At 44.5% G+C, this 26,510-nt stretch overlaps 1 protein-coding gene across 2 annotated transcripts in view; it reads right to left on the bottom strand.

Annotated features, from left to right (window-relative positions):
• The window catches only part of Ep300 (E1A binding protein p300), a 69,657-nt gene extending 46,344 nt beyond the window's left edge, over window positions 1-23,313 (bottom strand). For both annotated transcript variants that reach the window (XM_051160039.1, XM_051160041.1), the window contains exons 1-2: window positions 22,675-23,313; window positions 7,177-7,820 (exon numbers count right to left, since the gene is read on the bottom strand). In XM_051160039.1, the coding sequence (XP_051015996.1) occupies window positions 7,177-7,820; window positions 22,675-22,768 (738 nt within the window). In that variant the 5' untranslated portion in view covers window positions 22,769-23,313. The remainder of the gene's footprint in view (window positions 1-7,176; window positions 7,821-22,674) is intronic.
• Window positions 23,314-26,510: the final 3,197 nt, after the last annotated feature.

Here is a 26,510-nt window from a genome sequence, read left to right as displayed (position 1 = left end):
GTCCTCTAAGCTCTACACCTGTGTCCTGGCATATGCACCCCTCAACAATACACACAAGCATAATAAGTGAAACCCAAACTTAAAAACTAAGACACAGTAAATAAACGTATGCTTAAAGTTAAAAGAAAAAAAAAAAAGCTGAGTTACAGGTAGAGGCGGTTTCAAGGTTATCCTCAGCTATAGAGAGCCAGGAATACATAAAAATATTTTTTTAAGTTGTTTTCTACTATACAATGAATGTTAAGTGGTTTTTACACTATTTTTATTTCTGTATTTATGCGTACACATGTGGGAAGGACTGTAAGCTTTGTTTGTGCATATAGTTCTTAATTATTTTTTTTTTTAAAGAGAAGGGGGATGTGCAGGAAGGACTGCAAGCTTCGTCACAGGTGAAAGCAGTCTTGACGGGCTTTACCCTCGGACACACCATGTATACCTTGAGATAGACTGAGTGGAGTCATCCTGGGCTTGGAATTCAGGAAGCTGACCTGGGGACTCCACCTGGACTATTGTTTTTCTAATCGACCCTCAATGGGAGAAGGAGACCGGCCTTCCCACGTGACTCAGGCAGTTGGAGAGGAGAGAGCAGCAGCAAGTTCAAGATCAGCGAACAGGCCAGACCAGCACACAGGCCGGAGACACCTAGGGACCCGTCCAATGGAACGTATACCAGAAGGTTCACTCTTTTTTCCCTTTAACCTTTTTTCCCTCTTGTGTAAGCTAGTTGGGTTGTATAATAAAGTTTAATTGTTAAGAAACAGCCACACTTGCATGCACTCATCACAGTGCATGGCAGAAGTTATAAGACTACTTGACGGAGGCTAGGGCACAAGGCTTGTCAAGTATCTTTATTACTAAACTTGGATAGTGCTGTTCAGGCCAAGGAATCTGGTTTTTACCTCTCTGTTGATGAGATTAAAAGCCCAGCTTTTTACACAGATGCTGGGGACTAACAAGTCCCAGTGCTTGTGTGGCAAGCACTCTACCAAATAATCTTTCCCAAAGCCGCCACCCCGCGCCCCAACTGCATTGTCATACCAGGCTTGGTTCTGTGAGGCCTGTAACTCCAGCACTTAGGAGGTGAGAAGCAGAATTACCAGTTCCATGCCAGCCACATTCCCACTCTTTATGTGACTGCCTGAATTAACTTGTAAAGAAAATAAATATTAAGATCACAAAGATGCAAAATGTTTTCTTCTTTATGTAGTGCCAATTTACACACTTAAACACACCCCTATAGTTACTGCTGCATTTCATTTTTTTTTTTTTCCCAAGACTGTGTAGCCCTGGCTGTCCTGGAACTCTCTTTGTAGATCAGCCTGGCCTGGACCTCAGATCCACCTGCCTCTGCCTCCTGAATGCTGGGATTAATGGCGTGCAACATCACCGCCCAGATACCACTGAAACTCTCTTGAGACATAATCCTTACCATGTAGCCAAGGCTGGCCCTGGAAGTGCACTACTCTAGCCCCAGTCTCCCAAGGGCTGGGTCATACACATGTACTACCACACTTGTGTTGATTCTGTGTGTGTGATTAGTCTGCCAGCAGGTATGTTTGTGCACCATTTAAATGCAGAGCCTTTCAAAGCCAGTAGAGGGCATCAGATCCCTGCAACTAGACTCAGGGTTGGCCACTGCATAGGTGCTCTGGAAAGGGATAGCTGGTGCTCTTTAAGTACTGAATCATTTCTCCAGCCTGTGGCTCACTTATATCTTTTTTTGGGGTGGGGGGGTGGGGTGGGGGGCTTACTTATATCTTAAAGTACTAATATTTATTTACTCTAACAAAATTCTAATTCTAATATCCATGCCTGTGCTGTTATAGTTCATTTATAATTGCCTCCTTAATTAAAATGAAAATTCATTGAGAGATAAAATGAAACCCATTTTACCACAGAACTTGGAATGATACAAAAAACCAAAATATTTATAAAACATAAAATATTTATGAAAATAAATAAAATGTAGAAATTTGTGAGGCTGCCTATGTGTCTGTAAAAAATTATAATGTCTTTATTCACCTATATCTCAATACAGTTTGATGTTTTCCATCAGAATTCCAACTTCACATCATTATACTTTGTCTCTTGAAACTTTTTCTTTATTCCTTACCAAACATAATGAGATGGGACAATATGTGTGTCTGCTACACTGTTATTTGATCTCACATTCTTCTATAGCAGATGGTTGCAGATCTCCAAATACCCACCATAATAGAGACACTGACCTAACCTGAAATGCAGAGAATGGTCCAGTGCTGTACTCCCAGATTCAAACAGTCCACCCTATAGAGAGCTTCTTAAATAGCAAACTATTCATTCACAATAGTTTCAGGAAGTCCCTGAAACTGACCAGATTCTCTAGGGCACCACACTGCCGGAGTTAGCAAGGGCTGAGTCCCCTACAGAAAGAAGCAGAGTTGCAGAAAACACTCTCAGGAAAAAAGCTACAAAGAAGACCCTGAGGCCAGACCAGCTGCCGCACAGCAGTTGAGCTGCCTGCAGGCTGTGCAATGAGTCCCAGGTGCCCACCTTGCTGGGGTGGGCTTTGGTGATGCACCTGTCTTCTTATACTCCTGAAAACAACCATAACACAACAATACAGCTCATTGGCTTACCAAATTGGATTTTGGTGGTGTTTACACTTTAGACTGTGATTCCATATCTGAAGTAAGTGGGTGTATGTCTTGTGTCTCCCCAGGGAAGGTTGTGTCACACACGAAGAAATGGCAAGCAAAAGACACCCCCCCCACACACACACACATACATAAAAGCCTTCAATGCATCATTCTTCCTTTGCTAAAAAGAGTGTGGAACATATTAAATACCTATTAATACTTAAGTTGCTCCAAAAAATACATATAGACACATTACAAACCAAAATAAGGGGCTGAAGTAGTTAGGAGCACTTGTTCTTGCAAATAATCCATATTTCAAGAGCCTACATGGGAACTCACAACCTTCCCTAATTCCAGTTCCAAGGAAGCATCTTCTGGCATTTGGTGGCACCAAACACACATGCACATGATGCACAAACATACATGTAAGTAAAAATTAAAAATAAAAAATAAATCACAAAACCAAAAAAACATAGTTAACAAACAAAAAAAGCACTCTACCAGACAAGCTCAAGCTTTTAATATTAGCAATGAGGATTCTTGGACAGAAGAAATGAATTTGATAGCATTTTAGTTTGAGACCAACCTGCACTACACAGCAAAACAAAAGAGAAACAAAGCCAGACTTGGTGACACATGAGCATGCCATATATACCCAGACCCTCAAGCAGACCAGAGGCATCATCCCCCTAAAGCTGTATTCAGGGGCCTGGGAACCACCCATCATAGGTGCTGGAAACCAAATTCGGGCTCTCTGAAAGATCAATACAAACCCTTAACCACTGAGCAATTGTCCCTCTGCAACACACTAACTCTGAATATACAACTTTAAGAATCAAGAAATCTTGGTGCTGGAGATACAGGGCTCAGTTAATACAATTCTCGCCTGGCACATATTAAGACCTGGGTTTGATCCATCTGCACCCCATAAAGCCAAGTGTGGGGCACATGCCTATAATCCCAACATTCAGAAAGTGGTGACAGAAGATTACTATCACACAGGAAGTTGGAGGCCAGCCTGGGATACTGAGACCCTATGTCAAATAACAAAATCTCTTCTAACATTACATACAAAAATTTATCATAGATTGATACCCACAATAAACTCCAAAAATTACATTACTGCTCCTGTTTTGGGGAATGTCATTTACTCCTAAACAAATACTCATTGGAACAGAGGAGACACAGAAGTGTTTTAAGGGTGCTAGTGGTCAATCCTAGGGTCTTGTTCATAATAAGCACACACATTCTACACTGAAACCTCAACTACATCCTAAGTGTGTTAAGATCCACCCCAACTACCACCCTCCTGTTTTTTGAGATAGACTCTCACTATGTAGCTCTAGATGTCCTGGAACTTTCTATGGTAGACCTGGCTGGCCTTTAATTCAGAGATCCATCCATATAGCTGTCTCCCAAATGCTAGGATCAAAGATGTGTGGCACTATGCTTAGCTGGGCAAGAGCCATTTCTTGCCCAGAGATCATAATGTGCCTTTAATCCCAGCACTCCAGAAGCTGGAGCAGAGTTCTGTGAGTGTGAGGCAATTCCAGAGGAGCCAGGGCAATGAAAAGAAACCCTATCTCAAAAAAACAACAAACAAACAAAACTTTGTATGTAAAATTTTCTATCAAAATGTAAGCTTGGGGCTGGGGAGATGGCTCAGAGGTTAAGAGCACGCACTGACTGCTCTTCCAGAGGTCCTGAGTTCAATTCCCAGCAACCACATGGTGGCTCACAACCATCTAGAGTGAGATCTGGTGCCCTCTTCTGGCATGCAGAGGAACAGGCAAGTAAAAACACTGTATACATAATAAAACATATAAATTTTTTTTTTTTTCAATTAAGCTCTAAAAGGGAAGGGGTATTTGTTTTGTTTGTTGCCATGTATTTTGTTCCTGAATCAAGGAGGATACAATCTGTGAGAAGGACAGACTACAGAGATGACTCACTGATTCAGAGGACCTAAGTCTGGTTACTGTAAGACTCACAACTGCGGCTGGTCCGAGGGTAGTGAGTTATCACAATTGATTGTTCACAGTCAGTTACAGATTGAACTCCTGTTCTACACTTTCCCCCCCTTCTCACTACTGCACTTGACTAGTCTTTAAAAAAAAAAAAAGACTCACAACTGCCTATACCACCAGCTACCTGGGGGAATCCAAGGCTTCGGACCTTAAGCCTCCACGTGCATCACATATACAAATTTTTCGAGACAGGGTTTCTCTGTGTAGCTTTGGCTGGCCTGGAACTCACAGCTATCTATATGCCTCTGCTGGGATTAAAGGCGTGTGCCACCACGCCCGGCTTTAAGATTTATTTACTATGTAAACAGTGTTCTGCTTGCATGTAGACCGGCATGCCACAAGAGGGCATTAAATCACATTATAGATGGTTGTGAGCCACCACGTGGTTGCTGGGAACTGAACTCAGGACCTGTGGAAGAACGGGTGCTAACCTGAGTCATGTCTCCAGCCCCATAGGAGGCATTTCATGCCTCATTCTGTAGAAGCCCGGAGCTACCTGACAACATATTTGAATATGATGTCAAAGTACCTTCTAAGTAATTTTGTTTCTACCTACACACTGGTGCTGCTGTACACCTTGGTGCTTTGTCAGAGACGCTTCTTTTTATACTGGACAGTGGTTAATGCACAGGTGCATTACACAAAACTGTTCGAGGTGCTTAGAATAAGTTGACTCTTGAATGCTTAGCAACAAATAGGATAATTCTATCACACCCAGGCTCAAGGAACATGAAAGAAGACTGCTGTGAAATGCCAGACACAGTGTGACTCCTACAGTAACGAACTCATAACAAATGAAATTACTTTAAGACCTGCACACGAGTTGGGAAGATAGCTCAGTGGATAAAGGAGCTTCTACACATGCAAGTCTGAGGAGAGTTTAACTAGAACCCATGTGACGGTGAAAAGGAGAGAACAAAATGTTGACGTTCTTGGGATCTTCATATACCTGCTATAGCATGCAATACGCACTGACATTTTTTAAAAGGGGTGGGAAGAGCCATGAGGTAGAGGAAAGCACTACAAGATGGAGCCTATTAACACCTCACCACAGACAGGGGAGAAGTTCATTACTGGCAGTTAATGGGTGCTGGGGAAGGAGAATTCATCTTCTCAGTGGTATAAACACTGGACGGTTGCCCATGCTCCTGTAACAGCCCATGCTCACGCAAGCAACCGTAAATAAACTCAAGTGTGTCACAAACAACAATAAAGACACAAAATCTGGGTAAAGCCAGGTGTGGTGGCTGGTGGATCTCTGTGAGTTTGAGGCCAGCCTGGTCTACAAAGTGAGTAGGACAGCCAAGGCTACTCAGAGAAACCCCGTCTCAAAAAACCAGAAAAGAAAACAAAAATCTGGGTACAGTGGTCCATGCTTTTAATCCTAATTTGGCAGACACAGACTGATCTCTGAGTTTGAGACCAGTCTGGTCTACATAGTGAATTCCAGGACAGTCAGGGATACAGAGCAAGACACTGTTTCAAGAAAAAACTCAAACAAGGTCTAGTATCTATCTGGTTATTAAACCACCTAGAATGCTAGTTAATTTTTCATTAAGCCTCTCTCTCTCTTCTTTTTTTTTTTAATTTTAATGTCATCAAACTACGAATGTTTAAAATGAAACATACCTACCCTCGCCCACTCTTCTCATTTCCCTAAATCCTAGCAGACTGGGGTGATAAGAAGAATTAAGATGGGTTCAGGAGCTGATAAAGCCATACACAGTGGATCATGGGAGGCAGAGGCAGGAGACCACTTAACACGCCGGTCAGCCTGGTCTACAAGTGAGTTCTAGGCCTTCCCAAGTACACAGCAAGACCTTGCCTTTTTCTTTGTTTCTTGGTTTTTAAGGATATTTTTGTCTATGGGTATATGTTTGTGCCTGGTGAGTTTTTGTATGTGCATGTCCCTACAGAGGCCAGACAGAGTTACTGGAAGTTGTAAACTACTTGTGGGTGCTAAGAAGTAAACTCTAGTGTTCTGCGAGAACAGCCCAAGATCTAGCCTTAATGAACACACACACTCACGCTCATACACACACAGTCATCTAAGAAGTAAAAAAAATGGACTCTGTACCTAAACAGTGTTAATACCTACTATCTTTTTTTTTAAATTTTTTTTAATTGAGAAAGGGTTTCTCTGTGTGGCCGTGGCTGTCCTAGACTCGCTTTGTAGACCAGGCTAGCCTCGGAACTCTCAGGGATGCGCCGGCCTCGGCCTCCCGAGTGCTGGGATTAAAGGCATGTGTTACTACACCCAGCTAAAATTGTACTTTTATAAGGCAGCTACAAGGATAACTTGGATTCTACAAGGACATGAAAATATCCCAAAAGTTAGAGGCCAGAAAGATTAGGAATTCACATGCAACCAGTCAAGTATAAAAATACTTTCTATAAGTTTAGTAAAGGAGCTGATGACTTTTACCAACATATTAGATCCTTGGCACAGGAATAAACGAATAACCTCAAGCTCCTCTACATCACTAAAGCAGCTCAAAGGGTCATGTGTACGCACAAAAAACAGTGCTCACCTTAAGAGGCTGGGGGCCTCTCAGTCCTGTTTGTCCTCCCATCTGAGGAGAGCCCTGCTGTAGTGGCTCAGTCAATAAATTGCCAGCACTGCCCATGCCTGGGTTTGGGTACTGCATATTCGGCCGTCCTCGACCTGCTCCAATTGAACCATTCATGACTTGATTGGGCATTATCCCTTGTCCATTGCCTGAAGCCAACATTCCAGGATTCATGCCAGCATTCATCCCTGTGTTCATTCCCATGGCAGGCTGATTCACCGGACTGCTCATCATACCTGTTGTGGACTGCGTAGGACCCTGACTTGGCCCACTACTGCCCATCCCCATGTTGGGAGAAGTCAAGCCTGTCTGTGCCATTGGGCTTTTGACCATGCTATTTATCAAACCTAATCCAGGGCTGTTCTGTTGGGCTTGGCTGCCCATAACTTGGCCTGGGCCACCAACCCCCATATTGAGGTTAGGGGAGCTACCAGACCGAAGCAACTCTGACAGCTGTTTATGTTTAGAGGCTGCATCTTGCACTATACCCATGCCAAGGCTTGTCTGAAGTTGACTAATATCGCCACCATTGGTTATTCCCAAATCTGTAGAGTTGATTAATTCATCTGGTAAGTCATGTTCCAGGTCAAACAGCGAACCAAAATCTAAAAATAAATAGAAAAGATAAAGGTTAAATTTTACACAACCAAAATTAGAAGCTCTCAAGACAGTTTGGTTCTTGGTAAGCATAAATTAATCGTATCTACAACTCTCCATAGAAAACTGTTTAGTTTTTGCATTGTGGCTTTTTCATATACTAAAATACTTATATATTTTTTAAGGGCTAATTTTGATTACCCAAACAGGTTATAAAACTTTAAAAATAAACTGGGGAGTGCGGGGGAGGAACTGAATTAAAGAGTTGTAGCCTTCCTGGGCAATGGTGGCACACGCCTTTAATCCCAGCACTCGGGAGGCAGAGGCAGGCAGATCCCTGTGAGTTCTGAAGACAGCCTGGTCTACAAAGCAAGTCCAGGACAGCTAAGGCTACACAGAGAAACCCTGTCTTGAAAAACCAAAATTTAAAAAAAGCATACTGAAGCTTCAGAGTGAACATTAGAGTCCATGCTGACAGAATGACTCAACAGATAAAAGCCCCGCTACCACGCCTGAAGATCTGGGTTCAGCCATGTATTCAACACCTAGGATGCCACGTGGTCTAAGACAGGGAGGGCTACACAGAGAAACCTTGTCTCAAAAAACCAAAAACCAACCCCCCCCCCAAAAAAAACCAAAAAACAAACAGAAAAAACCCTTAAGAGCTGTGCCTAAAATAAGACCAAGAGAAAAAAGGGCTGATTGGTGGTATAATCCCTACTAAATGAGTTGCTAAAAACTTAGTATTGATCGGGACACTGGACAGAGTCAGCTCACTAGATAACAGCACGTGCAGCCTGGCAACCTGAGTGTGCACCCCAGAACCTGCACTAATAAAAGAGAACTGAGGCCTGTAAACTGTTCTCTGACCTTTACACCCACATGTAAGCCCACACAGACACGTACGTGTACACACACACACACACACACACACACACACACACAAATTAATGTAAAATTTTTTGTTTTCTTTCTTTTTTCTTTTTTGTTTTTGAGACAGAGCTTCTCTGTGTAGCCTTGGCTGTCCTGGACTCTCTCTGTAAACCAGGATGGCCTCAAACTCACAGAGAACCACTTGATTCTGCCTCCCAAGTGCTTGGGTTAAAGGCCTACACCACTGAGCTAAAATCTTTGTTTACTAATTGTTATGTGTTTGCCCTCAGAGATTAGAAGAACAGCAGATTCCCTGGAATTAGAATACCAAGTGGTTGTGAGCTACCTAACTTGGGTGCTGGAAACTGAACTAAATCCTGTGGAAGGGCAGGAGGTGCTCTTAAGCACTGAGCCTTCTTTCTAGACCTTTAAAAAAATTTTTTAAAGGTATGCTGATGTTGGCCAGTGGTACTGGAAGCTTTTCTTTAATCCTAGCACTTGGGAGGCAGAGGCAGCCGGATCTGAGTTCCAGACCAACCTGATCTACAGAGTTTAAGGTCAGCCAAGGCCATACAGAGAAACCCTGGGGGCGCGAGAGACATACTGAGCTAGGCGTGGTAGCACACACTTTTAATCCCAGCACTCGGGAGGCAGAGGCAGGTGGATCTCTGTGAGTTCAAGGCCAGCTTGGTCTACAAAGTGAGTCCAGAACATTCGGAGTTACACAAAGAAACCCTGTCTTGAAAGCAAACAAACAAAAATATATACTGAATTTTTAAAAACGCAGCATGATGGCTCATGCCTATAATCCTAGCACTCACGAGGGTAAGGAAGGAAGAACAGGCAAATTCAGGCTTGCTTGGCTACAGAGTAACTTTGAGGACTACCTGAAAGTGAAACTGTCTCAAAACAAACACCTCAAACTTTAGCAATTAAATTGGGCAATTCCAGTGTTCTTTAGAAAGAAAGTTAAGAGCCAGGCGTGGTGGCGCACGCCTTTAATCCCAGCCCTCGGGAGGCAGAGGCAGGCGGATCGCTGTGAGTTCGAGGCCAGCCTGGTCTACAAAGTGAGTCCAGGACAGCCAAGGCTACACAGAGAAACCCTGTCTCGGAAAAAAAAAAGAAAGAAAGAAAGAAAGCCAAAATACAAACTAAAAGCTGTAGATAGAAGCAACTAATACAAATCTATATGCAATAGAATAGAATCAACAAAGTGTGAGCCACAGGTAAAGGAAGGGCTGGCTTGTCTACCACACTACTCTTTACCACACAATTTGTCTTAATCAAAATCTAGCCAGAAAGGGCACAAACAATGCCTCGAAGTACCCTTAACATACAAGCAGCCACTCTCTATCTCTGCCAAGAATTACAGTACATGTTATAGATTTGGGCTCTGCAATATTGGCACTTTGGCATTTTAGACCAGCAAATGTTTTGTTGTGTGGCAACAAAAGTGTGTCTTAATGGTTTTAACATATTCGTCAAATCTACTAGCGTTTGATGGCAAAAACCTCAATTACCAGTTTGAAGTTTGCACACAACACACACACACACACACACACACACACACACACACACACACACACACAATTTTAACCCAAAGTTACAACAAACTCCTATACTATTTAGGAAGTGGAGGTCAGTAAGGAATTTAAGGTCATTCTAGACTACATGAGACACTGTCTCAAAACCATCACCATCTTGTTGACCTATGAATTGTAACACTGAAGTGTTTGGATTTTCTTTCTTTAAAAGTTTCACAATAGGGGCTGGAGTGATGGCTCAGCAGGTAAGAGTACTGACTGCTCTTCCAGAGGTCCTGAGTTCAATTCCCAGCAATCACATGGGAGCAGGCAGAGTACTGTATACATAATAATTAAATAAATAAAAAGTTTCCACATGAAAAAATAAAATTAATGAAAGCTGGGCATCGTGCTATACACATGTAATCCCAGAACTTGGATGATCTAAGAAGAAAGATCAGGGGTTCAAGGCCAACCTGTTCACACATGAGATCCTGTCTCAAAATAAAACACATTAATGTGGGCTAGAGAGAAGACTCCACAGTTAAGAGTATGTAGAGTTCTTGCAGAGGACTAGAATTCAGTTACCAGTACCCAAATATGTGGCTCATAGATGGCCTCCTAAGGTACCCAGTCTCAAGGATATCCTTACCATTCATATAAACACGCAATTTTAAAAAAGACAGGGGCTGGAGAGATGGTTCAGCTGTTAAGAACACGGATTTGCTTTTAACCCAAGGTTCAAATCCCAACAAACACATGGCAGCATGCCTGTTAACTCTAAGATCTGACACTCTGACACAGAGATTCATGCAGGTAAACACCAATGCATACAAAATTTTAAAACTATTTTAGCCAGGCATGCTTTAATCCCAGCACTCCGGAGGCAGAGGTAGGTGGACTGCTGTGAGTTCGAGGCCAGCCTGGTCTACAAAGAGTCCAGGACAGCCAAGGCTAACACAGAGAGACCCTGTCTCAAAAAGCCAAAAAAACCGGAAACAAAACAAAAACACCAGAAAGAAGGATTAGGCTTCCAGGAGTGTGCAGGTGATGTTGCAAGGGCTGCCACTGGACCAATGAGTGCAGGCCCAAAGTAGATAGTCAAGGCAATTTCTTACCATTGGGCAAATAGCAAAAACAAAAACAAAAAGGCTACAGAGAAACCTTGTGTTGGAAAAACCTAAAAACAAACTATTTTAAAGAGTACATTAATAGATACTTAATTATTAAATATACAAGAACCTACATAATCAAAATTTAGTCCAGGCTAGAGAAATAGCTCCATGAGTATACAAGCTGGTGTTAGAGTGCCCAGAGCCTGTAATCCCAGTAGAGGGAGGCAGAGACAAGAAATACCAAGACCGAGCTGTCACATTCCGAGTTAGGCTCACTTACAGACCCAGCCTCAATTAAAAACACAAAACAAAACAACAACAAAAAACAGAGGAGAGGCTGGAGAGATGGCTCAGAGGTTAAGAGCACTGTCTGCTCTTCCAGAGGTCATGAGTTCAATTCCCAGCAACCACATGGTGGCTCACAACCATCTATAATGAGATCTGGTGCCCTTTTCTGGCCTGCAGGCACACATGCAGGCTGAACACTGGATGGATGGATGGATGGATGGATGGATGGATGGATGGGTGGATGGCGGGCGGGCGGGCGGGCGGACGGACGGACAGACAGACCTTTAATTTAAACAAAACAAAACCAACAGAGTGTGATCAAAGAGGACATCCCAAATGAACAACTCCCAAACCACAGATAGTTTAGAACATATATTTTGAATGGATATGATCTAAAGCCACCATTCAAATTGCTCAAGATATCAATACTAAATTTTTCATTACTTCCTTGTTGTCTACATAATTGAGATTATTTTGGGTTTTGATTTTTGTTTTTGGTTTGGTTTGTTTGAGACAGAGTCTCTCTGTGTTAGCCTTGGCTGTTCTGGACTCCCTTTGTAGACCAGGCTGGCATCAAACTCAAGTGATCCACCTGCCTCTGCCTCCAGAGTGCTCAGATTAAAGGTGTGTGCCACCACACCTGGCAATTTACGTTCCACTGGCGTATCAAAGGAAATAAGTTTATTATCAGCATATTGAACATAGCGAAGGAACTAAGATTCAACTAGTTAGAATTTATACATGTCACAAATTATGGAAAAAAGTCTCAAAATAAACATAGTAATAAAAATAGCAGGCACAGCCTGGTGCAGTAGAACCAGGCTATCTTCCAATTTAAGACTAGCCTGGGCCAGGCAGTGGTAGCGCATGCCTTTAATCCCAGCACTTAGGAGGCAGAGGCAGGTGGGTCTCTGTGAGTTCAAGGCCAGCCTGGTCTACAGAGTAAGTTCCAGGACAGCCAGGGCTGTTACACAGAGAAACCCTGTCTTGAAAAACGTTTAAAAAAATTTAAAAAAGACTAGCCTGGTCTACAAAGGGAGTTCCAGATTAGTCAGGGATACACAGTAAAACATAGGTAAATGGACTTGGCCCACAAGCCTGACCACCTGAATTCAAATCCTAGAATACATATAAAAGTGAGGGAAAGTTCTCCTAACTCACACACCAAAAACATGCTCTATAAATATAAAATCTTACTAGCACTGAGGCAGAGCTCTGAGCTCTAGGCTAGCTTGGTCTACAGAGGGGCTCTAGGACAGCTATTCTGTTATCAGGCTCTCTGCCTACAACTGATGCTGTGCACACACTGCCATCAGAATAGTCTTTCACCAACTACTTTTTTACTCTGACATTTTGTTTTGACAAAGAATGGCAAATGCCCTAGAGCATGTCTGTCTTATCCTCTTCCACCTGTCTCCGTGAGAACACCCAACCACACAGCGTATGTTCCAGCCACACCATTTCTATTTCCTTTATGTGCCCCTTCCTCATGTCTATGAAAAACTAAGTACTTTCAGCCCTAACAACTTTTGTTAAAATGCACATTTTGCCAGCACTTGGGAGGCAGAGGCAGGCGGACCTCGAGTTCAAGGCCAGCCTGGTCTACAAAGCAAATCCAGGACAGCCAGGGCTACAAAGAGAAACCCTGTCTCAACCCCCACCCCAAAAAAACCCCACACATTTTTCTATGAATTTTTCCAACAACAACCAAGACCTATGTATAAAATATCCCTATCAGCTATCTTTTTCTTTTCTCTTGGGAGTGGGAGGAGTGGCTAGGGGGTAGTTTCAAGACAAGATTTCTTTGTGTAACCCTGGCTGTCCTAGAACTCGGTCTGCAGATCAGGCTGGGCTCAAACTCACAGATCTCCACCTGCCTCTATTTCCCAAGTGCTATAAGTTTGCATCCATTTAAATGGCTGAAATGTAAAACTTAAACATCTATAAGCATTGCTAATCCCATATGATTAAGCCCTTGCTATCCCTCCAGTTAGGTGGTATTTACAGTTCTTGGAATGATCACACTGTCCAGCTTCATGTACTCCCCCTACTCACAGCAGGTGGACACAGAGACCCTGGCTTGAAACACACACACACACACACACACACAAATCCCAACTCTCCCCCCCAAAAAAACACATTAGCCCAAAAGACAACTGGCATCTTGTTAACTCTCTATTCTAATATTCCTTTAAATTGTGGTTCACAAGCTAACAGTAGGCCATGAAATTAATCAAAGCTGTAGCCATTAGTGCTTTGAGAAACCAAAACTAAAAAGTAGCTGGATATGGTGGTACAACATTGTATTTCCAGCACTCAAAGAGACTAAGGCAGAAGCATGCAAAGACCATAGCTCATTATCAGTAGAGGAGGGAAGATGGCTCCATCAGTAAAGTGCTTGCCACCCAAGCACAGTCCTGAGTTTGAGCCCCCAGTACCCATGTAAGAGCCAAGCAGTGACATGTAACCCCAACCCTGGGGAAAGTAAAGAAGATCCCTGAACTTTGTTGCCTAGCCTGTCTAGCTTAACTAATGAGCTTCAGATTCAGTGAGACCTCAACTCAAAAAATAAAGTAAGGAAAGCAGTCAAAAATCACCAGCTGGTCCACACACACACTAACATACAAAACAAATGTGCACATACACAGTAATAAGAGTTCCACACTGTGACCAAGGTTTCTGGTTCTACATGTAAATGTAGTTCTTAAGCCTTAAGCTAGGTGTTGATGGCTCAGCAAGTAGGACTGTCATAGTTGGAAGTTAGACTGAGTTACAGTATAACACTAATATTCATGTATGTAAGTTTGCATTTCTTGGTGTGATAAAAGAAAACTAAAAAGAGAAACCTTGTCTTTGGAAAACAAAAACAAAACACAACAACAAAAAGCAAAGCATCTTTTGGGCCAGGCAAGGTGATTCTACCACAGGTCATCAAAGCAGGCAGGAACATCTCAGATTTCAAGGATTTCAAGGTTACAGTGGGTTCCAGGCCACCTTGTAGGGCAGAATGAGACTTTGTCTCAAAACAACAAAAACAGAGCCTGAAGAGATGGCTCCCCATGAAGAACACTTGTTGCTACTGCAAGGGTTCAATTACCAGCACCCACACAGTGCTGCGTAAGTGTCTATAACTCTAGTTCCAAAGGATCCAATGCCCTCTTCTGGCCTCCATGGCACCAGACACGCACAGTGCGCATATACATGCAAGCAAAACACTCACACATAAATAAAAATAAGCAAAATAAAAATACAAGCTGGAGCTGGGCGGTGGTAGCGCACACATTTAATCTCAGCACTCGGGAGGCAAAGGCAGAGACACACAGGTTTCTCTGTGTAGCCTGGGCTGCCTTGGACTCCCCCTTTGTAGACCAGACTGGCCTTGACTCACAGTAACCCGCCTGCCTCTGATTCCCGAGTGCTGGAGTGCTGGGATTAAAAGGGTGCGCCACCCTGACTGGCTTGTTTTGTTTGTTTGTTTGTTTGTTTGAGACTGGCTCTCACTATATAGCCGTAGGTGGACTAGAACTGGCAATGTAGACCATGCTAGCCTCAAAATTATCTTCTCTCAACAAAATTGCAGCTTGTTCTTTGAGGCATTTTAAAAAAGAATCTACATCTAAAAACAAATTTTATCTGTGGAGCTGGAAAAATGGCACATCAGTTAAGAGAATTTACTGCTCATACAAAAAATCTGGGTGCAGGGCCAGGCGTGGTGGTGCATGCCTTTAATCCCAGCACTCAGGAGGCAGAGGCAGGCGGATCGCTGTGAATTCGAGGCCAGCCTGGTCTACAAAGTGAGTCCAGGATGGCCAAGGCTACACAGAGAAACCCTGTCTCGAAAAAAACAAAAAATAAAAATAAAATAAAATAAAAATTTAAAAATCTGGGTGCAGTTCCAAGCACACACATGGCACCTCCAGTATTCTGATCTCTGAGGCCACCAGGAATATACATGGCATACATACATACATACATACATACATACATACATACATACATGCAAGCTATATACTCATTTTAAAAAATAATCCAAGTTTCTAAGAGGCTTAATTAATTAATCAATATTTATTCTCTTAGCTCCCCATTGTGTCTTTATGTGCATGCTCATCACAGCATGCATGTGGTGGTCAGAAAACAACTTTGTGGAGCCCTGGACTCTCTCTGTAGACCAGGCTGGCCTCTGCCTCCCAGTGCTGGGATTACAGGCATGGGCCATCATGCCCAGCTTGGTCCCCCCTTTTTAACCTTTACACAGGTTCTAGGAATTGAACTCAGGTATACAGGATTGCACAAGCAAATACTTTTACCCACACAGCCATCTTGACATTTTAAACCTCTTTCCAAGAAATGAGAAAGAGAAAAGTATGAATCAAAATTTCAAACGAATACTATAACTAATTTTTTTTTTGGTTTTTCCAGACAGTGTTTCTCTGTGTAGCCCTGGCTGTCCTAGACTCCCTGTGTAGACCAGGCTGGCCTCGAACTCACATCTATCTGCCTGTCTCTGCCTCCCAAGATTAAAGGCATGTGCCATCATGCCCCGCCTTAAGTTTAATTTAAAAAAAAAAAAAAAAACTGAAACATTGATTGCCAGGCATAGTAGCACACATCTTTAACCCCAGCACTCCACAGGGAGGCAAAGGCAGTGGATCTCTGTCAGTTGGAGGCCAGCCTGGTCCACAATGCTAGTCCAGGACAGCCAAGGTTACACAGAGAAACCCTGTCTTGAAGAAAAAGAAAAAGAAAGAAAGAAGGAAGGAAGGAAAGAAAGAAAGAAAGAAACACTTGACAAATTTTTTTGTCATTCTTGTGCAGGGGTCACACTAATCCAATTTGAGTGTTTGTGTTGCGGCAACACAAAATTAAATGTTTTAATTTGTCTTAATCTTTTGTATAAATTATTTCATGTAGCCATTAATGTCACCGTTTCTTTACTGAAAATAACTTCCAATCAGGTGTAACGCACCTTGTCTATAGTACTAGCTACTAAGGAGGAGGCTGAACTGGAAGGTTGGTTGAACCCTGGAGTTTTTGGACCACCTAGGCAACACAGAAAAATCCCATCTCAAGTTTAAAAAGAAAAGAAGGAAAGGAAACTGAAAAAAAAAAAAAAAAATCCCACAATAGTTATTTCCTATCTTCCGTTAGTTAGCTGTTGGGTGTTATAAACAGCAGACTGGCCTGAGCTGCCTGGCACACACTCCCACTCGGGAGGCAGGGCTCTTCTCCTTTGCCATTCAGCATGCTTACAAACGCCACTATGCAAGGGCTCCAAATTATTTTCTTCAAGCTGAATAGTCTAAAGAAGGTAGAAAGTAAAATGTCAAAGGGCATCAAAAGCAGAAACTGCCCGGCATGGTGGTACACGCCTTTAACCCCAGCACTCGGGAGGCAGAGGCAATCGATGTGAGTTCAATGCCAGCCTGGTCTACAAAGTGAGTCCAGGACCGGCAAGGCTACACAGAGAAACCCTGTCTCGGAAAACAAAACAAAAAAGCAGAAACCATCTTCTCCCTCCAATGATCAGTTCACTGGGCAGGCTGATATATTCTCCACGTATGCAATAGAACATAACCTCAGGCTGGGAAAAGGTAAGGTACTCAACACAAGGACTTAAAGCTTAATAAAATGCCACTTTATCTTACTTTCAACCAAACAGTCTCCTTGAGGTCCTATCACTGAATTTACAAGGCCTCAAGAAACTTAAGGTGTAGCAGACAAAGTGTTCTACAACACCTCACTAAACCAAAGGGTTGCTCAACCTGATTCAGAAGCAACTCTAATATACGTTTTGCAATTAAAAAAAAAAAATTCAAACATAATGTCAAGGTCTGAGCTAAAAACAAACAGAAGGGTAGGTAGGACAAATCATTTACTTATACAAAGCTACCTAGAGAAAAACTGACATTGAAAAAATATGTAACTTGCCCCTGTAATGTCAGCACTGGAAAGGCAGAGGAAACAAACAAAACCCTACATCAAGAGTTCGAGGCCAGCCTGGTCTACAAAGTGAGTCCAGGACAGACAGGCAAGGCTACACACCGAAACTCTGTCACGGAAAAAAGCAAAACAAAACAAAACCTACAGCAAAGCAGTCACCCTCACCTCTTCTCTAGTACATTCTCTAACCTAGTGATCAAAATTCAAGTATACTTTTTTTTTTTTTTTTTTGGTTTTTCGAGACAGGGTTTCCTCTATGTAGCCTTGGCCATCCTGGACTCACTTTGTAGACCAGTCTGGCCTGGAACTCACAGCGATACGCCTGCCTCTGCCTCCCGAGTGCTGGGATTAAAGGCGTGCGCCACCACGCCCGGCTAAGTATACTTTTTAAAAAACATTTTATTTAATTTTAATTTATATGTGAGGGTGTCAGATCTTGGGAGTCACAGACAGTTGTGAGCTGTCATGTAGGTGCTGGAGATTGAACCTAGGTCCTTTGGAAGACCAGGCAGTGCTCTTAACCACTAAGCCATCTCTCCAGCCCTTCAAGTATACTTTGTACACTATGCCCTTAGTGCTTTTGAAATTGGGGGAGGATTGGTTTGGATCACAAACCCAAACCAACTCAGTTACCTACACAGTAGAGACACAGAAGGAATCTTAACCCTACTTAATTGCAAAAGATTCTAAAATTGTTACCTATATTAACACAGCCTGTGCTTTTGGTTTTTTTGGAGACAGGTTTCTCTGTGCAGTCCTTGGCTGTCCTGGACTCGCTCTGTAGACCAGGCGGGCCTCGAACTCACAGAAATCCGCCTGCCTCCTCCTGCTCTCGGAGCTCTGGGATTACCAGCGTGTGCCACCAGGCCGGGCTAACATAATCTGTTCTTAAGTGCTCTTAAGTGATTTCCAAGCAGTGGCAAAATGCTCACTGAGCAATGAAAAGATCACCCTCATTATTGCCATCACTTAAGACCAGTTCAATAAGTATTAGAAAACTTAACTATTGCCCTGAGGGATGGCAACCGCCAGTCATCGCAGGATTTGGGAGGCAAGGCAGAAAGATCTCTAAATTGGGAGGCCAGCCTGGTCTACAAATACGAGTCCAAAACAGCTAGGGCTTATTACACAGAGAAACTCTGTCTCAAAAAAACAAAACAAGGCCGGGCGTGGTGGTGCAGGCCTTTAATCCCAGCACTCGGGAGGGGGAGGCAGGTGGATCACTGTGAGTTCGAGGCCAGCCTGGTCTACAAAGTGAGTCCAGGACAGTCAAGGCTACACAGAGAAACCCTGTCTCGAAAAAACCAAAGAAACAAAAACAAAAACAAAAAAAAAAAAGCCTTAACTATTTACTTCTGTGACCAATTTCACAAAAAAACAAAACCAAACCGGGGTATGGTAGCCCACACCCTTAATCCCAGCACTTGGGAAGCAGAGGCAGGTGGATCTATGTGAATTGGAGGCCAACCTGATCTACAAATTGAGTTCAGGACAGCCCGGGCTTGTTACACAAGAAATCATGTCTCAAAAAACAAAAAACAATCAAAAGTTGGGTTAAATATTTATGTTTTGAAATAACTCAGAGCTTACCATCTCAAAGATTTAGTTGCTTTCTTATAAAGAAAACACAAAACACTTGATAGGTATACTTACACTACACATTTTACAAGCCTAATATACTTTTTTAAGTTTGTAGAAAGCCAGGCGTGGTTGTGCACGTCTTTAATCCCAGCACTCTAGAGGCAGAGGCAGATGGATAGCTGTGAGTTCAAGGCCAGCCTGGTCTACAAAAGAAGTCCAGGACAGCCAAGGCTAACAGAATGAGATCCTGTTGCGGAAAAACAAAACAAAAACAAAAAGTTTGTAGAATCCAGATGGAAAAATAGCTCAGCAATAAAAAGCACTGGCTACTCTTGCAGAGGATTCAATTCCCAGCACCCACATGGTCCGTCACTCGCCTGCACTGCAACTCCGGTTCCAGGAGATCTAACTCCTTTACTCAGACATATTACAGGCAGAACACCAATGCACATTTAAAAAAAAAAAGGGTTATCGGGCAGTGGTGGTGCACACCTTTGATCCCAGCACTCAGGAAGGCAGATGCAGGTGGATCTCTGTAAGTTCAAGGCTGGCCTAGTCAACAGAGCAAGTTCTAGGACGGCCATGGCTACAACAGAGAAACCCTGTCTTGAAAGAAGAAAAGATGGTAGAATCTAGAATTTTGAGGTGATGCAGGACTTTACTTCCAGCACACAGATATGAAGCCAGCCTGGTCTACAAAGTTCCAGCACAGCCAGAGCTACATGGAGAAACCTGTCTCAGAAAAATAAAACAAATAAATACAGACACTGCCAGTTTTAAAAGTGTCCTTACAAGTTACCTAAAAATGTGTGTTACTATTACATCTGTTTCTGGATGCAAAGAACTATCAACATGTAATGGCACCCTCCCCAAGTTCTTGAAGGGACTCACTCCCCAAGTCCTGCCAGAACAAGTTAGACTCCTAGGCTGGTACAATTTATATGCTATACCAGCTGGGCTTAGTGGCACATATCTTTAGTTCCACCAGTGGGGAGGCAGAGGCAGCAGGATTTCTATAAATTTTAGGTGGGCGAGGACTATGTAATGACACCCTATATTAAATTTAAAAAAGAAAAAAAAGAAAAAGAAAAACAAAAGAACCAAGCCTGTCCTTGAGGCAAAGGAAGCAGAGGCAGAAGGCTCTCTGTGAGTTTCAGACAGTCTGGTCTTGATTCTGAGTTCTAAGGCAGTCAGAGATACATAGAAATACCCTGTCTCAAAAACACAAGAACTACTGGACTATAAATTCAAGAAAAACAGCCAGGGAGTAGTAGCGCACACCTTTAACCCCAGCACTCACGAGGCAGAGGCAGGTGAATCACTGAGTTTGAAGCCAGCCTGGTCTAAAAAGCGAGTCCAGAACAGCCTGAGCCACACAGAGAAACCCTGGGGGGTGGAGGGGGGGGGGGGGGGGGTTGAAAACAAGAAATTAACCCTCACTACAACTTTTAGGGAAAAGTTAGCTTTTTTTTTTCTTTTTGGTTTTTCTAGATGGGGTTTTTCTGTGTAGCTCTAGATGTCCTGGAACAACGGGGTTTTTCTGTGTAGCTCTAGATGTCCTGGAACTCGCTTTGTAGACCAGGCTGCCCTCAAAGAGATCCACCTGCCTCTGCTCCTCAGTATTGGGATTAAAGGCATGTGCCACCAAGCCCAACTAAGTTATTATTAATATAAACCTTAGTACTAAGAATAAACCAATCTCAGTTTTGTTTTGTTTTCACATTTAAGACTCTAGTAATTGGTGCAAGGTGATAGTGGCACAAGCCTTGACACTTGGAAGGCAGAAGCAGGTGGATCTGAGATCCAGGACAGACAGGTCTACACAAGAACCACACATACACCACCACCACCCCAAAAAAAACAAAAAACAAAAGAAAAAAAGACTCCAGTAATTAAAAGATATGCAGAGAAAATTTTTTCTCTTTAACTATGAAAGTTAACCAAAGCTATATAAGTTAGCAAATACACAGATCAGACTACAGAGGAAGCTGTAGTCCACCTGAACAGAAATGACTGATCAGAACTTCAAAACTAAGCCACTCAAATCAGCACTAATCAAAATAATTCATTTTAACAAGCTTTCCATGCTTTATTTCATGTTACTGGCTAGGTCAAATATGGTAACTTGTGAACATGTTACAGAACTACATTTATTACAGGGGCATGGGATGAAACAAAAACGCACAGGAGAATGTGTCTATAAAAAAATAGTGCCTGTGCATATGAATTTTGAAGACATAAATTTTAACAAATATTCTAAGACTACAGCTGACAAGAGCAAAAGTAAAGCACTTGTTCTTATTTTCATGCTTTAATATAAATCCTACTCAGAAACATGGTCACCAAGCTCTCTACAAACTTGCAGAGTTCCTTAAGTCCACCCCTCCCCACCCCCCGCAGCTGGACCGTGACGTTGAGCCTGCTCGCTCAGTTAAAGAGGTCTGTAGTAAGGAGGGACATCTTTGTGGGCTGTCAGATGACCAGCCACTATTCTTTTTCATTATCCTGGCCTCTCAAACAAGTCAGCCGGCAAAAAAAGGACCAGGCCAGTAACCATCAGAATAACACTAAACTAACAGTGGGGAAAAAAAAAAAAAAAAAAAAGAACGGGGTGATGGCAAGTCACCCTGCTGTCTCCTAACAAAGGGGACGACTTAAGAAAAAAAGGTCCAAAAAGTAAAACAAAGCAAAACATACGCAAGCACAAAACCTACTCTGCATTTTTAAACTTGTACAATCACTTTAGTTGGAAGTTCAAGACTGGGACTTTCAAATTACTATCTCCATTTCTAAGTAGTTATTTCGAGAAAAGCTTCGTCTCTTCTCTTTCCTCCTAAGAAAGTAAGTGACAACAAACTGCAAAAAAATAAAATAAACAGCCTCAGCTCTCCTCACCTGAAGACCCAGTTTGAGACATTTTGGTTTCAACCAAATGCAAAGATATAAAATGAACTGCGTTCCATACTGATTCCTAAGGCAAGGATGGGCAAAAGGAACCTAAGAACAGTACTTTGTTAAACTTCACGTTACACTTAAAAACCTGGATCACACACACTAAGGTGATTTTTCTTCCACCCCCATTCCTCAACAGGAAATCTGCTGCACAAGAGCGAACACCTTTATACGTGGGAAAGCAGAGGAAAAAGAATTAAGTGCAACAGGGGAGAAAGATTTGAAACCCCTCTTTCACCAGTAACAAAAAACAAAAAAGTATATAAAAAGCCCTTACACAATTGTACCGGCATTTCCCAAATTAAATTGCATGGAGCCAACAATAAAGTCCATGCAGCACCCACTTCCGAGCTCTTAATTCCAGAACACACAACGATGTGACATGACATAGTGTTGCAATGAATGTATCAGAAGGCAAAGAAAATGGTCGGGCTACTGTGGACGTCTTCGACCAGCTCATTCAAAAACCTTTAAAATTAAACCCCGGCTAGGAAAACGGGAAGAGTTACACAGAAACACCGAAGAATGAAAGTGCAATGGGCTTAAAAGACGAAGGGAGATGTGGAAGGCCGGGGAGTCCCGAGACTAACCTGTGCCATCGCTCGCCGACGCCGAGAGGGCCGGAGATGAGAGTTTAGGCCGCTTGGCTGAAGGCGGCCCCGGTTCCACCACATTCTCGGCCATTTTTAATTCTTTCGGAGATACAGCCGAGGAAAAAAACCAGAATCCTGAGGAAATCTCTTCTTCGGACCGGGGTCCCCGCCCCGCTCCTATGGGTGGGCTCCCGAGCTCCGCCGCCACCCAAGGGGGGTGGGGGAAGTTCCTTTTTCTCTTCGCCTGGTTGCGGTGGCCGGAGAGGGATGCGGACTCAACAGAAATGGTAGGGGCAAGTGCGAGGGGCCGGGCCTAAGCCAGGCAGGGAGGAGGGCACCACAACACTGATCCGACCAGCACGTCCGCTGCAGCGAATTCCCGGGAACTCTCAGCTCTACAGACACAGTCCCCAGCCCGCCACGGCGGGCCCCTGCCCAGCCGAGGTCTCTCGGAGCTCCGCCGCCGCCATCAGCCTCTTCCTCCTCGGAGCTGTCCTCCTCCTTCTCATCGCCACAAGGAGGCGGGGGCGAAAAAGGGGGAGAGGAGGAGGCGACCAGAGACACTCACCTCCTCCCGGTGCCCCCTCCCGGGCCTGCGCCCCCACCCTGCGAACCCTCCTCCTCCTGCTGCTGCTGCTGCTGCTGCTGCTGCTGCTGCTGCTGCTGCCGCCGCCGCCGCCGCCGCCGCGCTCCGCGCCGCCACTGCCGCACCAGCCCCTAATGGCCGCACTGAGCTCACCCGAGCCGAGAGCCAGAGTGGCGCCGCCGCCTCACATCGCGCAGCGGACAGCGGAGGCGCGGCGAGTTTACGCCGAGCGTGGAGCTCGCCGGCCCGGGAGGGCCAGGGGGGCCGGGCCGAGCGGGGCTGCCCGCCCAGCAAGCCCGCGCTGACGCCGAGCCCACCGACGCGGCCCCTTCGCGGCCGCGCTCTCCGCCTCCGCCCGCAAACCCCGCGGAAGAGAAAATTAAGGGCGGCCGCCTCTCCGGCCCTCCTCACCACCCCCCTCCCCGGCAGCCAGGTGCCGCCGGGAGCTCCCGCCCCCCCACCCCCGACCCCCGGGGCTCGGCTCGGGGCCGCCCTGGACGGCGGGCAAAGGCGCCGCGGGGCGCGGGGTTATGTAATGGTCCCCCCCTTAGGCGTCGACGCTAGTCCCGGCCGCCGTGGGGGTGTGTGCGGGCAGGAGGGGGCTGGGGGTCGCCTTAGCCCGTGCACCCCGGGCCCCCTGCCACTGTCTCGGCCGCAGCTCTCTGGCCCGGTACCCTCCGCACTCGCTGCTCCGGCAGTTCGAACTCAGCCGGGCGTCCCGCTTGCCCCACTCTCTCCTGGTCCCTCTCGCTCGCTCGCTCGCTCGCTCCCTCTCTCCTCCCTCTCTCTCTCTCTCTCTGCTCTCTCTCTCGCTCGCTCGCTCTCTCTCTCTCTCTCTCTCTCTCTCTCTCTCTCTCTCTCTCTCTCTCTCTCTCTCTCCCCCCCAGCCTAGCACACAAACAAGATGGCGGCTGTTGTTTCTTGCCTCTGCCGAATCCTCCTTACAGGATAGCGGTAGCGGCGGCGGCCGGAAATGAGCCAAGATCGGGGAGGGGGGGGCCACCGAGGGGAGGGGCCGGGGAACCGCGGGGCGGGGCGGGGGCGGGGCTTAGGTCTAGCAGCTCGCACAATGGGGGAAGCGGAGCCGGGGGCGGTGCCGGCTCCAATCACGGGATCCGCCCAAGGGCCCAACGCGGTAGGCGCTTCCGCAAACTCCCCCGGCGTCACTCGGAGGCTCCCTTTAAAGGGGAGGTCTTGAAGGAGGGGGGGTCTGGGGTAGACTTAGAACGTATTTTCAGTCGGTGGACACTTAGGTGCTTGGGCTGCGTCTCTGCGCAGAAGGCAGTCGGAGCTCAGGCGCCGCTCCGGGAAAGCCAGGAAAGACTGTCGGAGCGCCCGGTTTTGCCCTCTCAGGTTGATCCTTGGAACCCTATTAAATCCGACAAGCACCTGCGTTTCGGGATAGAGACACATTGCATCACCTTCCTTTCCAAAAGGAGCGCTTCCTACCCCAAAGTCACATTGCGAGTCCTTTACAATCTCTTGAAAATGTCTGATTGGAAAAGGAAAAATTTGGACTACGAAAATATTTTTAGCGAGAAAAAACTGGAGGAGGCGGGAACCACGGGGAGGCGGTTCAGGGCTGGACCTCCGCATGCATTCTTGCCCGTCTTGTGTGTCTACACATCCTTACCGGGTTCTCAGAAATGAAACCTTGAGAAGTATTTTTCTGAACCTGCCTGAAACTTCCAAGGTCCTTTGAGGTATTTCCACTCATCTCTTAACAGATAAGCTTAATAAAAGACCACGTAATGAAGCGCCTTATATATAATGTAAATATGGAAGACAAAAAATATTAAGTGTTAAAAATACTAGAACACTAGAAAAAAGTGAGGAAATGCTCGTGTGAGGTCTTCTGTGTAGGATAGCACAATTTCGCAACAGAAAAGAGGGAGCCTGCTTTTTTTTTTTTTTTTTTTTTTAAGGTTTTTTTCGAGATAGGGTTTCTCTGTGTAACAGTCTGACTATACTGGACTTTTGTAGACCAAGATGGCCTTGAACTCACAGCAGGGATTTGTGCCACCACAAGGGAATTTCTGTGTTTGACATCCTGAAATCCAGGGAAGGTAGCAAGGTCCTAAGTGACACTGACGGAAACCTTCAAACCATCACCTATTGGGTAGCAGGGCTTGCTTACTTATTCCTGAGGCCTTAAGTTCAGTTGGACTGCACTACCATTGAAAGTCTTTTTTGTTTTTGTTTTAATTACATTTATCTTGTGTGTCTCTGTTGGTGTGTATGTGAACATAAATGCCATGGCCCACAAGTGCAGTTCAGAGAACATCTAAAGTCAGTTCCAAGGATCCAACCCAAAGCTCAGGCTTAACAGTTTGGTCCTACACCTGCTCAACCATCTCATCAAGCCACATTTTTTCATATTTCATATCTTATCCCATTTTGCTAGTGGCCAGACTTTCTTAGTTTCTGCTGTTTGATTTAAGAAAATAGTTTGGAAAAAGAAAATAGTTTGCTTGAGAAACGAATTAGCTGGGCAGTGGTGCTGTTCTCCTTTCATCTCAGCATTCTGGCATTAGAGGCAGGCAGATCTCTTTGAGCTCAAGACCAGCCTGGTCTACAGAGTCAGTTCCAGGACAGCTAGGACTTCAGAGAAAAAAGAAAAAGAAAAACTAAAAGCTGATGAGCTGAAGACCAGATTGTTATTCCCAGGACCCATGTGATAGAATGAGGTGACTGAAAAATAAAAAAACAAAAAATTAGCCGGGCGTGGTGGCACACGCCTTTAATCCCAGCACTTGGGAGGCAGAGGTAGGTGGATCGCTGTGAGTTCGAGGCCAGCCTGGTCTACAAAGTGAGTCCAGGATGGCCAAGGCTACACAGAGAAACCCTGTCTCGAAAAACCAAAAAAAAAAAACAAACAAACAAAACAAAACAAAACAAAACAAAACAAAAAATTATGCCTTTAATTCCAGCCCTTGGGAGGCAGAGCAAGCAGATCTCTATTAATTTGAGGCCTGCCTGGTCTACATAGTGATTTCTAGGACAGCCAGGGCTATATCTCAAAAAATAAAATAAAATTTGGAATTTTAGGGGCTAGAGAAACAGCTTTTCCAGTTTGAGGGGACCTTCTGACCCCCAAGGACACAGGAATGGCCCACATACATACATGTAGACAAAACAGTTTTAAAGTGGGATTATATCTAATGCAACCAAAGGAAATGTAATCCATTAAGGTTTTCATGTGTGGATTAAGACTGTGATAGCCAAGCATGGTGGCACATGCCTTTAG

This window comes from Acomys russatus, chromosome 17 (genome assembly GCF_903995435.1).
Source record: "Acomys russatus chromosome 17, mAcoRus1.1, whole genome shotgun sequence".
NCBI lineage: Eukaryota > Metazoa > Chordata > Mammalia > Rodentia > Muridae > Acomys > Acomys russatus.
The sequence above is the reverse complement of the archived record's forward strand: the minus strand, read 5'-3'. Positions and strand labels throughout refer to the sequence as shown.